This window comes from Pogona vitticeps, chromosome 2 (genome assembly GCF_051106095.1).
Source record: "Pogona vitticeps strain Pit_001003342236 chromosome 2, PviZW2.1, whole genome shotgun sequence".
NCBI classification, from domain to species: Eukaryota; Metazoa; Chordata; class Lepidosauria; order Squamata; family Agamidae; genus Pogona; species Pogona vitticeps.
Window position 1 is genome coordinate 26,296,747 of NC_135784.1, and position 15,003 is coordinate 26,311,749.

The 15,003-nt window shown below is 45.8% G+C and overlaps 1 protein-coding gene across 1 annotated transcript in view; it reads left to right on the plus strand.

Annotated features, from left to right (window-relative positions):
* The window catches only part of CFB (complement factor B), a 47,163-nt gene that overhangs the window by 14,235 nt on the left and 17,925 nt on the right, over window positions 1-15,003 (plus strand). Inside the window, exons 3-9 of the mRNA XM_072988840.2 lie at window positions 235-420; window positions 1,848-2,021; window positions 2,362-2,457; window positions 5,109-5,245; window positions 6,462-6,600; window positions 10,606-10,758; window positions 14,018-14,119. Of these exons, the coding sequence (XP_072844941.2) occupies window positions 235-420; window positions 1,848-2,021; window positions 2,362-2,457; window positions 5,109-5,245; window positions 6,462-6,600; window positions 10,606-10,758; window positions 14,018-14,119 (987 nt within the window). The remainder of the gene's footprint in view (window positions 1-234; window positions 421-1,847; window positions 2,022-2,361; window positions 2,458-5,108; window positions 5,246-6,461; window positions 6,601-10,605; window positions 10,759-14,017; window positions 14,120-15,003) is intronic.

A 15,003-nucleotide genomic window follows, 5' to 3' on the forward strand; every position in this document is an offset into this window, starting at 1 on the left:
ACATTGCTGTTGGAAGGTGTGGCTACTTACATCCTCCTAAGCAGGTTTCTTATAGGCTACTGACTGGCCACCCTTGGGAAAAAAACTCTTCGACTAGGTAGGTTTTCGGTGTGATATCTCTTCCCACCTTATGAATGGAAAAGGTGAACTATGGCTAGGTGTGTGGTGTGTAGATGGAAGAAGTAGACAATCCGTCCCTACATTCCAGTTGCTGATATTTGCTATCCCTTCCAGACATCCGCTGCCATAGGCCTGTGGAATTTGAGAATGGCCTCTATGAACCAAAGCAGCTGTACTATAACATAAGCCAGGAGCTGACGTTTGAGTGCTACGGAGGGTACAAAATGTACGGGTCCCAGAAGCGCACCTGCCTCCCCAATGGGAAGTGGAGTGGAGAGACGACCAGATGTGACGACGGAGGTGAGTCCGACGATGTTCAGTGACACGGACCCATCTGAGGATGCTTCCTCTTTGGGAAGGAGGTGGGTGATAAGGTTTGGAAGAGAGAGGTCAGGAATCGCTCACTGTCTCCTTCATGCTTGTCATAGTTTCAGCTCGGTTGGGACCCCTTAGCGACACATTTCTAAACCTTGTAAAAGTCCTCATCTCCAGGTCAGAATTGGCCAAGCTGTCTGTGCAAAAATCCGAGCCCTTTGAGAAGCAAAACACAAGCATAGACACAGAATGCCAGGCTGATTGTTAAAAGAGATACATACAACCTACCTGATGCTTCTCTTCCTTAACTATTCAGCAGCTGCCAGTGTCTTTTTCAGCGATTTGCATGAAGGTCTTCTCTGGCCAATGTTGCTTAATTGATCCGGGATGTTTTGATCAGTCTTGTGGACTGGGGTGGGGTTATTTTCAGAGTACCATAAAACACCACATTCTCTCACCGAGCAAGGAAAATCGTTACGTCAGTGTGCCTCATTTTGTGCAAGGGTGAAACAATCAAGGGTGTACGTCCCCACTTTTCATGTCAGTGTTTTGATTGTACCCATCGACCGGTGGGGACTCATCGCTCACGGCTGAGTCCCAACTTAAGTTGCACCTGTGACTCTACTTAGATCTTTTTTGAAAAGATTCTGATTCGACTCACGATTCAGACCCATTTTTCTGGGTTGCGTTGTCAAGTCCCTAGCCCAAGGGCCCTCTGTCTACCTCCCTCCTTCCCGGCGCTCAAGAAGCAATACTTGTGGAGAGGACATGGAAGTACACACTCCCACAGTTGCCGTCCTTGCCTCTGGAGTTCCTCCTAGCTCAGACACATGCACACGGGAGGCCTCTAAGGCCAAGATGGCGGCTGTGATTATATATAATAAAGTCCAAGATGGCGGCTGCTGTGATTACAACTCCCCAGGTAGAGACTTGAGACTCTCACCCCAAAACTCGGATTTGGACATCACCATGTTCAGTCCTCATAGCTTTGGCTAAAACTCGGCTCCATTTTGAGTGAGGAAGGTAGAGTATAAATCAATGAAACGAAAGAAAAGCAGAGCGATCTCAATGAACTGTGTTCATCAGCAAAGGCATATCAAAAGAGTGAGTGCTTGCAACCTGCCCCTCTCTGTAGGGACAGACGTTTTGGAAGGGGTCAGCTATGAATCAATTAAAGGAGCATCTAGTTGTCTGACAATAGGGATCCGGGACCCAGCTGTATTTACTTGACTCTGTGGCAGAGGTCAGAATACCTGGGTTAAGGGAACAGAAATGACTGAAAGTCGTAGAATCTTGCTGTATCTCTGGCAGTTTTCTGAGCATCTGCCGGAGCAGATGTTTCTCTGAGTGTTCTCAAAAGCCCGTGCTATTACACCCATGTGCTTTACAGTGTTGTCTCTTTTCCTCCTCAGCTGGTCACTGTCCGAACCCTGGTATCCCAATTGGTGCTCGAAAATCTGGCGTCCAGTACAGGATAGAATATCGGGTCCGCTACACTTGTGACAGAGGACTCACTCTTGTGGGATCGAAAGAACGGGTCTGCCAAGAATCGAAATCCTGGAGCGGAGCAGAACCAGAATGTCTAAGTGAGCAGATTAGAGTCTTTTATTGGATGCTAAGTCCTGCAAGTGACCTAGCTGAGGGATATACTATTTATCTACCAGCGGCCAAATTAATTAGGGGATTCTGGGATGCAACAGTGGCAAATGGCAACTTTTCCAAATTATGGATACAGTGGAGATTTCACGGTAGATGATAATCCCAAAGCCAAAACCAATTGTATTTCCTCCAAATATCTTCTTCCTCTTTTAGGTTGCAGCCCTTTCTCTGGGTAACATCAGAACTTTCTACATTTGGTCCTGTGTGGTAGATTTCCCCCCCCCCCCTTCTCTTGCTAATTTTCTGTTTCCTTGTTTCCTATTCCAGGCCCATTTACTTTCGACACTCCAGAAGAAGTCTCCTCCAAGTTCATTGCATCCCTCACAGAAGCGGTTGAGACCCTGGATGCAGATAAGAATAATTGTAAGCTTTTGTGAGTAGTGTGGCGCTTGGAACAAGACTCAGCAGCTGCAGAACAGTGGCAGAAATACTAAAGGCTCAACACTTTTCTGAGCAGGAAGTGATATCTCAGTTGTGGCCACCTGCCTTGGGAATTCTCTTCCTCTCAACTAGGACGAGCAGCGCTAGGATGAGCAGCAACCCGATTATATTTTAGTACCTCTCAAAAACTTCTTCTTTTTTTTTTTTTTTTGGTTACTTGGGGCCAAACTAGACATTGCAGATAACCCGTCATTAGAAGAAGGAATTCCTTAATTGCTGAAAATGTCAGAGTGGGAGTCTTTTGCACCTCCCAACGTTTGCAGATTATCTTGCTTTGTTTTGGGATTGGTTACTGCAAGATAGGAGGGCCTGGCGTGCTCTGGTCCATGGGGTCACGAAGAGTCGGACACGACTAAACGACTAAACACACACTGCAAGAAAAGCATAGGCTCTGTTTATAATTAGAATTGCTCAGTCACAAACATCAGCTCCAGCTTCTAAGGAAAGGCTGATCAATTTCTAATTACCACCTACTTATACAGTACAGTTTTCTCTCCATTTAATCTGGTAACTAGAGGTGGAAGCTCCGTATTCATATCCTGGGAGAGACAAATCTAAAGCTTGCCACCACAAGTTGCCAGTCTATTTGGACCCGCCACTCCCCAACCAGGCGTCCATTTAACAGTTGCAGGGCAGTCCACGTGGCTATTGTCCTTTGCATCACACCAATCATGGAAGTACAGTAGACTGGCTGGGGCTTCCCCACCTCCCTGTGCTGCTGATCAATCCGCAGCTGAGCAAGGAGGCTTTTCATCCCGCTCCCTGCTGGATGGGTCAGCAGCATAGGGAGGTTGAGAAGCAATTGGCATGGTGCAAAGGACGATAGGGACGTGGTGGCGCTGTAGGTTAAACCGCAGAAGCCTCTGTGCTGCAGGGTCAGAAGACCAGCAGTCATAAGATCGAATCCACGCGACAGAGTGAGCTCCCGTCGCTCGTCCCAGCTCCTGCCAACCTAGCAGTTCGAAAGCATGTAAAAATGCGAGTAGATAAATAGGTACCCCCATGGTGGGAAGGTAACGGTGTTCCGTGTCTAGTCACGCCGGTCACGTGACCACGGAAACTGTCTTCGGACAAACCCCGGCTCTACGCCTTGGAAACGGGGATGAGCACCGTGCCCTAGAGTCAGACACGACTGGACAAATTGCCAAGGGGAACCTTTACTAAAGGATGACAGCTGCACACACCTCACTCCACAGCAAGCAATAAGTGGACACCCGGTTTAGGGAGGGAGGGTCCAATTGGACTGGCTACCTGTGGTGGCGAGCTTCATATTCATCTCTCTCAAGAGACGAATGTAAAGCTCCCATCTCTACTGATAAATTTGCTTAACCAAACATTCACCATTTTAGCATCCAGTTTAGTGTCTAATCACACCTGCCAAAAGGACCCCAGTTATACTTATTCTTTCCATATCTCTGTTGTACCGATGCACTTATTTTCGCGGTCATGTGGTATATATGCCAGCAGGAATGGTCCCATTGGTTTTAACAATATCAATTCATTTCTTCCTGTTTGAAATGCTATTGCTGGCTACACCGCAGAATCGATCGATTTTTCTCTGGGGCAGTGTCGATATTGCCCCTCCTTGTGTGCTTTCCTTTATGTACGTGTAAGTAGTAGGTAGAAACGCCCCAAAAGATTCTAGCCAATATTTCTAACTGCCAATACCTAATATTTCTGATCTGCTGGATGTCCAAAATCTGAACGGAGTAATTGGAAATACTGAAACAGACTCCTTTGAACCATCTCTGAGCCATCTTTCATGATGCTCCAGGGGGTTGCACTAGAAGACCTCCAAGGTCCCTTCCTACCCTACGATGATTCTATGAGGCTGCCGTAGAGGTAACATGCTAAGGGCAAAGGGTGTGATCAGCTTGTCGCAAAAACTTGCAACTGGCCACACCAGAACGTATAATTTTAATGTGAGTGATTTCCATTAAAGTAGAAGTAGAAGCCGTCTACAGCCAGATCAAGAGGATCCACGTGGACACAGATCGGGATCAAGCTGGTGTGCATTGCCCTGCACATCATGTGATTCGTGGGAAGCAGATCACACCAGACTGCTCCAGAAGAAGTCCAATAGGTGGTCTGTTCCCCCCGTGTTCTCACAGCATAGACCAGCAATGACAGACCTATGGCATGTGTGCCACAGCTCTCATGTAGAGCCCTCTCTGTGGGCACGCAAGCCATAAGTCTCTGGATCGCTACCCCTGATGGCCAAACCTGAGGAGGCAGCTGCAGCCACGGTGTTAGCACCCCGACAGGTGGCAGGCCAGGATCTGGAGCAACTGGCGCCGGCAGCAGCAGGCCCGCCGAGCTATAGGCAGTAGCAGGGTTGGGCATGACTAGAAGCGGATCCGGAGTGGGGTCTGGAGGCACCTCCGTGCCTGGGATTCCCCCTTCTGCTGCTGCTTCTGCCGCCACCACTTCCACCGCCGCCACCCGCTGGGTTGTTGTTGTTGTTCTTTTCGGTTTGGGCACTCGGGATCAAAAAGGTTCGCCATCATTGGCCTAGACTGTGTCGATGCTGGCCGAAATCTGTTCCTGATCTCTGACTCGTTTCTTCCCCACAGCTGTGCTGGAGAAGCGTAAAATCAAGATTGAGAAGGATGGCTTAATGAACATTTACCTGGTCCTCGATGCTTCCCGAAGCATTGGCAAGCCAAGTTTCAAGCACGCTCAGAACATGTCAATCAAGTTAATTGAAAAGGTGGGGTCAGCTCAGTAGGCTTTCTTGCTTGTTCCCAGTCTTACCCAAAGAAATTCTTGTGCCAGGGGTGTATGTAGGTGCAGAAGTCTGCTCTCTTGCACAGCATTTCCACTAAAATAAGATAAAAGCATACGTGGGGACTTTGGGACACAGAGGTATCAGGGGAGAGCCCAGGAACTAACATTTTTGATCAAATGGTTCTGGATTAATTTGGAAATTTGTTAATGGAAAGGGACAAGATAATTTTTTTTTGAACTAAAGTGACTGACGAGTATAAAATATGAGGTTCTATTGGCTTCTCAAGGATTATGTTAGGGTTACCATGACACTATTCTCGTGTATACATGACACATGTTCTCCTGTCAGAGAAACTGCAGGATGTGAAACCCGACAAGGCCTTGTCATGGATTGCCCCCAAAAAACAGAAAAAATCTATATTCAAGTCTCCGCAGAGCCATAAACTGCATTGGTTGCCACTGGGCCAGCCTCTCGGCCTCGAACTGACTTTTCTTGCAGGATTGATTTTAAGGTTCAGTAGGGAGGCGGAAAGAGGCATGTACTGTACACGGTCTTTGTTTATTGGTGGGAAAATTGGGGTAAAAATATAAATAATAAATAAATTGGGTAAATCGGAATAGGCCAGCGGTCCCCAACCATTTTGGGACCACACAGACCGGCTGAGGCTCTGAGGAAGGCGGGGCACCCCCCGCGGATGCTCTCTCTCGGGTGCATGCGCGAAGCAGTGCGGGAGCTTCCTCCTGACAGAGCCAGCGTGAGCGCGCCCCCACCCCTTCGCGCATGCACAGGAGTGCCTGCATGCCCGCCCGCGCACCCACCCACCCCTTTGCATGGGCACTCCCAATGGACAATCCCAAAATAAATCCCACAACTGTTTTGTGATGCCGGAAAGCCACATTTGGGTCCTTTTTGGGGTTGTGTGCAGCTCGTGAAGTAATCAACAATTACAGATGGCCATGAACCGCAGTTCAGAGGTTTACGCCAGTTCATAGGCATGCCCGCCTCCTTGGTTGGATCCCCCGTTCACCAGCCGGCACGTGCTCCTTTCCTCCTCCTCTTCAGGTGTTCGACCATCCTCCAGGTTAAAAAAAACAAACCACCTCCTAGTAAATAATGGACTGTCTTGAGGAGGGAAAATCATGTCTGACATGTCTTGTTTCATTTTTCTCCGCCCCCCCCCCCGGGCCTGCTCTTGTAGATCTCCAGCTATGACACCTTCCCCAGGTATGGCATCGTCACTTTTGCCACCCACGCCAAAGAGCTGGTGCGAACAACCGACGCAAACAGCAACGATGCCGCCTGGGTGATTGAGCAACTGGAAGGCATGAAATATGGAGGTGAGGCCTGCTCTTGATTTTTGTGCCACGGAGATGGTGATAAAGGCTGAACAGATGGGGGGGGGACTGGAGGATGTGTGTGGTACTAAAATAGGCTGCACACACAGCACCTGGAGGGGGGGGTGTAAATAGCAGACCTGGCGGTGGGGCAGCATTTGGCCAGAATCTACTACAGAAATCTAGACAGTGGACCCTAAAGTGGATCAGGAATAGCACCTTCCAGGAATGATGCTCAAAGCCTCCTCCCCTTCAAAATAGATGCAGCCAATCTAAAGTATGCTTACTGAAAAGTATCAAAAACATGCCTTGGAAGAGCTATGTTCTTGGACAACAGCTCCCAGAATCCAAATTTGTGTGTCGTCTAAGGTAACTTGGAAATATTACCGTATTTTTCTGTGAATAATATGTCAATTGAGTGTCAGTTTATACACGGAAGGAAGCGATCGCACACACACTCGGACGCCTGTTGCTGCCGCCACCACCGCTCCCCAATTGCCTCTTCCAGAGGTCATGGAGGCTTGACCCCTCCGGTGGCCGAGGCAGCAGTGGCAGCAGCAGGAGGTGGAGAGGGAGGAGAAGGAGCATTCACATGCGCTGGGGTGCCTCTTGCTGCTGCCTCCCCCACCCACCCAATCACCACCTCCAGTGGGACTGACGGGCTCAGCTCACGTCGGCGCCTTGTCCCCTCCTGTGGCGCAGGCAGCAGGAGGCAGAGGCAGAGACAAACACGCACTCATGCAGGCTCGGGCGCCGCTTCCTGCTGCCCAGCCGCCAGATCACCTCCTTGAGTGATCATCTCCTTAGGCCAGGGGACAAGGCGGCAACGTGAGCTGGAGGTGAGCCCTGGCAGTCGCACTGGAGGAGGCGATTGGGCGGGCAGCGGAAACAGCAGCAGCAGGAGACAGAGATGGAGGAGCAGTTGCCCATTAACTCCTCCTCCGCCTCCGGCAAGTGTCAAATTTAGGGAGTTGTTTTATACATTGGGGGTCGTATACATGGAAAAATATGGTACTTTCTGGGGTATCAGCTCCCAGATCTCAATTCTATGAGTTTTTTTCTCCTAAAAATAAAATTTCCAAGATACTTGAATAAACACAACCTACAAACAGTATTCAAGCCCACCACAAAAATACAACAAATGTTACGGTCAGCAAAGGACAGAAGGGACCCCCTCACCACTGCAGGAGTATACCGGATACCTTGCAGTTGTGGCCAGGTATACATCGGAACCACAAAATGAAGCATCCAAACCAGAATCAAAGAACATGAGAGACACTGCAGACTAAAACAACCAGAAAAATCTGCAGTAGCTGAACATGCCCTAAAACAAACTGGACATGAAATTCTATTTCAAAATACTGAAATACTGGACAACACCAGCAATCATTACGTCAGACTGCACAGGGAAGCCATTGAAATCCACAAGTACCAGCAGAACTTCAACAAAAAAGAGGAAAGTGTGAAGCTCAACAAAACTTGGCTCCCAGCTTTCAAAAATACAGCGTGCAAAAGGTCAACGAACTCTACCCAGCCACAAGGACAGGGGATCACTACACACAAAAGACCAGCTAATGACACCCATCAACCACAGTGACAGATAATCTCTTCTCCTTAGCACAACAATACACCCACAACAAGACACACTTGTAGCGAGCATGCTGTAAACCTCTATTATCTAAGGCCTCCAGGAGGTGCTCTAAGGCCTCCAGGAGGTGCTCACTCTTTTTCTCAGTTGCTGCCACCAATACTTCAGTTCAGTATCAATTATTTAAGAAGACAAGTGTTGCTTTGAAACTAAAACTTGTTTATTTGATCAACAAAATAAAATAGGTAAATCACAAGTTGATGATCAATATCTCTCACTCACTGACACACAGACCCTTCTCTCACTGACTTTTTGGCTCACAGGCCCACAGACTCACTAAATCTCCCTCACAAATCTCAAATCACTCAAAAATCTCTCCCTCATACTCCACACACACCCCATTTATATACCAGCTCCTCCCCCTTTATCACCACCTTCCGTCCCCTCATTGGCTGCTTTTCCACTGCTCAGCTGTGACGGACAGGTGAGGGCAGGGCTGAACGCTACAACACTAATCACCCATCTACAGAAAAAGACAAAAGCCTATCTCATAGCCATAAATACTGCACTCCCAAGCCAACTACACCAGAGCACAGAGTGCTGTCCTCTGAAGATGCCGGCCACAGAGACTGGCGAAACGTTAGGAAGAACAACCTTCAGAACACGGCCAAAGAGCCCGAAAAACCCACAGCAACTACTTGAATAATGTCATACAACATGTTGCTTGACTTTGAATTGAGATGAAGAAGGTACTAAGGGTGATGGCAGTTGAACAAAGTCTTCCGTAATGCTTTCTGGAGATCAGCTGGGCTATAAAAGCTGCTAAGAGATGCGGGGAGAGAGTAGACAATGTTTTTCTCCGGTATGTGAGACTTCTGTGTAAAATCCTCAGGAACAAAGGCAACTGTGTCAAAGAGAGTGTTTTCTTTCTGTTTGGCACCATGCAGGGATCTCCAGAGATCCTAAAGTCTCTCTGCTCTATTCAGCAAGAAAAAAGGATCTTTTTAAATTGAAACAGGCTAACCTGAGGGTCTAGGCTAGAAGGCACCTCACATGTCCTCCCTCAGGTCAATTTTTATCCTGTTTTTGAGGATTTGAAATTAGTTAAGTTAGCTAGCTTTGTCCCCTTAAAGCAGTGGTCAGGGAACAGGGGTAAATTACCCCAAATGGGGTAAAAATGAAAATCCTGGGGGTAATGAGGACGTAACCCTAACCCCCTTCCCTCCTCCTCCTCTTCCTCCTGGCTAGAGGGGGGGCCCGGCTGCCTGATCACCCCCTTCCTACATCCTTCTCTGACCCGGCTGCAACTGAGCCACGGCAGATGGGGGATGGTGCTGGACCCCGGCTGGCAGCGTAGGGCAGCTGAGGGGGTGGGGGCGGCCATGGCGGGGGGCGGCCATGGCGGAGGGCGAGGCCAGGGTGAGCAGCCGGAGGAGGAGCCTCTCCTTCCAGTGCCTGAAGAGGTGGATTGCAACGGAAGGGGGTGGGCATGGCCACGGCGGCAGCCCAGGCCAGATTCAGCCTCCCGGCGCCAGGATGCCACTGCCGCCCCACACCCTGTCCCCATTCTTGGAGGAGCCCGTTGGGCAGGAGTGGCGCTCGTCTGACTGCGCAGCTTTCTTCAGTGCCACCTCCACGCCAGCATGGCCCCACCAGGAGGAGGAGGAGGTGGCCACCCAGGTACAGGCAGCGAGGCTTCGGTGGCAGCACTCGACTGGCCGCGCGTGATTGAGATCCTACTTTCAAATTAGGGGGGTAATGTCGGCGTGTATAAATTTTTTGGAGGGTAAAAGGTAAAAAAGTTCCCTGACCCCTGCCTTAAAGCAATGAAAAAAATATTTTTCAATTCAGAGGGGAGATCTGATAGCACTTTTCAATTTCTTGAAAGGCTGTCATTCAGAGGAAGGGTAAGATCTGTTCTTCATCATCCCACAGTGCAGGACATGCAACAATGGGCTCAAGGTAGAGGAAGCCAGATTTTGGCTGAATATCAGGAAAAAAAAATCTTAAATGTTAGAACAGTACAACAATGGAACCAATTACCACAGGAGGTGGTGAGTGCTCTGATGCTGGAGTCATTCAAGAGAGAATTGGACAACCATCTCTCAGATCTGTTTCAATTTTGGATTCCTGCATTGAGCAAGGGGTTGAACCTTATGGCCTTATAGGCACCTTCCAACTCAATTTTTCTATGACTCTGAGAAATGTTGGGAGTTGCCATTCAAAAAAGTCCTACATAAAGGTGATATTTGCTCTGCTTATAAAACGGGTAAATTTGAAGTAAATTTAATGTCCACATGAAGCAGAGGCTGATTCAACTCTTCCCAGCCCCCCTTTTTTAATCTCAAAGTGGCTTTTTCTCTCTCTGCCTCTAGACTGTACAATTAATGCATGTTTCCCTTTTCTTCCCCCTCCTCCAGATCACAAGAAGAAGCCTGGAACCAATATCCAGAAAGGCTTGCAAGCTGTCTATAATATGATGATCAGTCAACAAGCAGTGGAGAATGAACAGGGATTGAACCCTGCTCCAGTCGCCACCAAAACTCGTCATGTTATCATCCTCCTGAGTGATGGTGAGAGATTAAGAGGGGGGACCACAAAAATTCAGCAGAAAATAATGTCTTGGGATTTTTCCAGATTTTTCAAACAGGGGCTTTTGAAGGTGATTGATTTCCAAGGTAGATTAGCAGGGGACATTTGTCACACAAGGATGTGTGACTACTGGATCTTTTGTATCCCAAGAAGAACAATATTAAACAGTAAAGGGCCCCACAAGACACTTTAATAAACATATTTCGTTACCTATTGATTACAATTCTAAATACAGTGATACCCTGCTAGACGCTTACCCCGTTAAATGACGAAATCGCTTGACGATGCGTGTAGAAAATGATGTTTCCTATGAGTTTTTTTCGTTTAATGACGATTAGGTCCCTGCTTCGCGAACCAATTGTTCGCAAGGTGACGATTTAAAACAGCTGATCGGTGGTTTGCAAAATGGCTCCCCGCTGTTTTCTGGATCTATTTCCACAAGACAGGGATCACAGAATGGCCGCCCTATGGAGGCTCTTCGCTGCACAAGCAGGTATTTCTCCCAATGGAACGCATTAACCGGTTTTCAATGCATTCCAATGGGATTTTTATTTTCGCATGACGATGATTTCGCTGTACAGCGATTTTAACGGAATGGATTATCGTCGTCATGCGGGGCACCACTGTAAAGGGGTTTCACGCATTCAGCACATTCACACCACATATATACTCACCAAAGACAGAAGAATTCTTTATTTGCATTGTCCAAGTTCCAAAGCAAGTAGCTAGTTCCAAAAGCCTTTTGGTCTCAGCAGACAAATTGTGGTTGCCCAGACCCCTCTTTTTATATTCTTTTTAGGCAGGTTGCTAGCTAGGTATGCACATTAGATGTTTCTTTGTTTCCCCCTAGATATATGGTGCTTATCACTTATTATGAAGTATGGAATGCTTAATGTGTCTTCCGTCACTTAGTGGACAGGTGTGGAATCTGATTGCTCAGGAGGATCCTCGTACCAGGGTCTTCTTAAACCCCCAGTTTGCTCCACTCCCTCAATTTGCAGCAGATGTTTCTTTGTCAACTTACTGAAAGCATAGTTCAAAACGTTCAGTTCAAGAGTTGAATTTCTCACAATGAGGCTTATAGCCAGAAATACAAAGTCCCATAGTTCCTCTGGATTTTGTTGGCCTCCATCTTTGTATCCTAACTCTCTCTCTCTGGTTCTTCACCCTATCCAGGCCAAACATGCACACACCTTACCCATTGATCTAACGCTATTGTACTAAAGTGGGGAAGGAAGATGCAGCCAACAAGATAGTTTTATGGGCTTCCAATGGTTCCTTCAATTTTTTTCAAGCTTTGTGTAACATTTTTTATCTATTTCTTAAATAGGACTTTTTAAAATGCTATCTTCCTTTTTTTTTAATTTTAAATTTTTTATTAATACAACATAAACCTACTGCCACAAAAAAATATAAAAAACAATACAAAACACAATACAAAACAATAATATACAATTACACAAGTGCCCCCATCACCTTCAGGACTAGCATTAAACTTCATTCAATCCATTTTCACTCCAAAATTTCATTGTTTCTTCCCTCGGTGTATACCCCTTCCCTCTCCGAAATACTTATTCCAAAAATACATTCCATATTTTCTGAAAATCATTATTTTTCAATTGTCCTCTTCTTATTTTCACATCACATGCCAGTTTATCATTAATTGCCATATCCCATAATTCTCTATATCATTCCTCTAAATTAAATTATCATTTTTCCAGTTTCTTGCAAAAATTAACCTTGCAGCCGTAATCATTATTACTATTAAATCCTTATTTTCTTTCAGCAATTGATCCTTCTTAATCACATTCAGTAAAGCCATTAACGGGAACATTTGGATATTCAATCCAATTATTTCAGATATTTCTTTAAAAATTAAATTCCATTCTTTCTTTCTTATTTCACATAACCACCACATATGTAAATACGACCCCTTCTCTTGTTTACACCTCCAACATAATGTTGATACACTTTTATCTATTATATTCATTTTAACTGGCGTTAAATACCACCTCCATATTACTTTGTAACAATTTTCTTTTCTCCTTAATGACATGTTCTTCAGAATTCTCTGATCCCATACAGTGGTGCCCCGCATCGTCGCTATACGGATTCGTCGCTATGCGAAAAAAAGGCCATAGGAATGCATTAAAACCCGTTTAATGCGTTCCTATGGGCAAAAAACTCACTGTTATGCGAAAATCCTCCATACAGCCACCATTTTCGCTGCCCGGTAAGCGAGGAATGGGCACAAAAACACAGCCATTTTTTTTAACCCGGCGGTCATTTTGAAACCGCTGATCAGCTGTTCTAGAAACATCGCTATGCGAAAATCGGTAAGCGAAACAGCTTACCCATCATCGCAAAGCGATGTTTTACCATTTAAAACATCACAATGCAATCGCAAAAACTATCGGAAAAAATTCTTCGCTATGCGGATTCGTTGTTAAACGAAGCGCTCGTTAAGCGAGGCACCACTGTATTTTATCCCATTCTTCACCTATTACTTCTTTATCCAAATCATTCTGCCATTGCATTTTTAATCCTCGTGTACCCTGTTCGGCTTGCATTAATAATTTATATATTTGGGTTACAGTTCCTTTTCTTTCTGTCTTTTCCTCTGATTTTAAAGATTTATGCTATTTTCCTAAGAGAGAAGAAAATTAGAGATGCATGGACAGAAATCCTGGTAAAATCTGTTCTTGAGTGGTACTGGCCATAGTATACAGTGGTGGCGAACCTTTTTGGGCTCGCATGTAGAAAATGGTTGGAGGGAACAGCGGGTGGCGGACCTGGACCTGGAAGTGGCGGTTTAAGGGGGAATCATGCCGACAGACCCAGAGGACCCAGAACCGAAACCAGAAAAGGCAGTTTAAAGGGGAATTATGCCAGAGGACCCGGAAGTGGCGGCGGAAGGGGGAATCCTAGCTGCAGCCATTTCATGAGGTTTGGCTGAGCAGGGGTGGGTGGGGGAGTAGCGACCTATGGCTCGCGTGCCAGAAGAAAGGGCTCTGTGTGCCAGCTGTGGCATGCTTGCCATAGGGTCGCCATCACTGGTATAGTATAACTGCACCAATGTAACAGGAGTGATGACATAAAAAAAAAAGAGTTATGATGGGTGTGGCTCACAACCAACAATACCAAGTTGTGCATACCTCAAATTGAAGAAGGTGGCATCACTCCCAATTGTGCAATTGTTTCATGTTTATGTTTCACCTCACTCTCACTGTCCTTCCACAGGTAACTACAATATGGGAGGTAATCCCATTGTTGTCATCCGGCAAATCAGGGAATTCCTTAATATTGGACACGATCGCCGCAATCCTCGTGAAGACTACTTAGGTATGACACAATGGTCCGTGGATTAGGTGGAGGAATAGAAGGGGAAAAATATTGAGCCATCAACACTCCGAGCCCAGCATTTTGAGATAATTGACTTATTCCATCTTGGCCCTGCTTCATTCGTGATCACTGCCACAGTGATTTCTCTTTTTTGTTTGCTAGAGAATTAGCATTTCTGAACAGATTTTTTTTAGCCTTGTCTCTTCTACAAGAAATTATGTCTCTTCCAGAGGCAAAGTTATGTTTCTTGTCTTCTAATCTGGTGAGAGTTTCATGTGCTTCTGGTCACCCTAATGCAAGACACAATAGAGGCAGAATTATACAATTATTTACAAAGATTGGAAGGCCAATGTGTACAGTACAAGATAGCATAAGATTAGAAATTCTTAAGCAATGATACCACCTGCTTGTCACAGCTCGTATTTTTCGTATTTTCTATACTTCCACTAATTAATTTGCTTTGTTTCAAGATGGGTCTTCTAGATGTAATCAAAGACTTCATTTTGAAAACTGATTAGTCCTTAGATGTAATGGTGTTATAGTTCAAAAAATTTGAATTCATGGGGTGCAGTGGTGTTGCTCTTAAAATTTTCTTTTAAAATGTGCTTCACAGGTGTACATTAATCATGAAAATATTATTGAAAAAATACAGCTGGGAATATCCATTTAAATTACAAAATTACAAAACCAATACATAGCCATTTGCTTTGGAACATAGAACTGATAACATGGCAGATATAACTCACTCAGTTTCGTGAGAGTTTTTGAGGTGAAAAAGTAAACAATAGAGCACTTACATTATATGAAACAGAGACAACAGCAGGAAAAAATGGAGTGCATTTTAAATTGACACTTGAGTTATATTTTATTTATAATGTTAATTA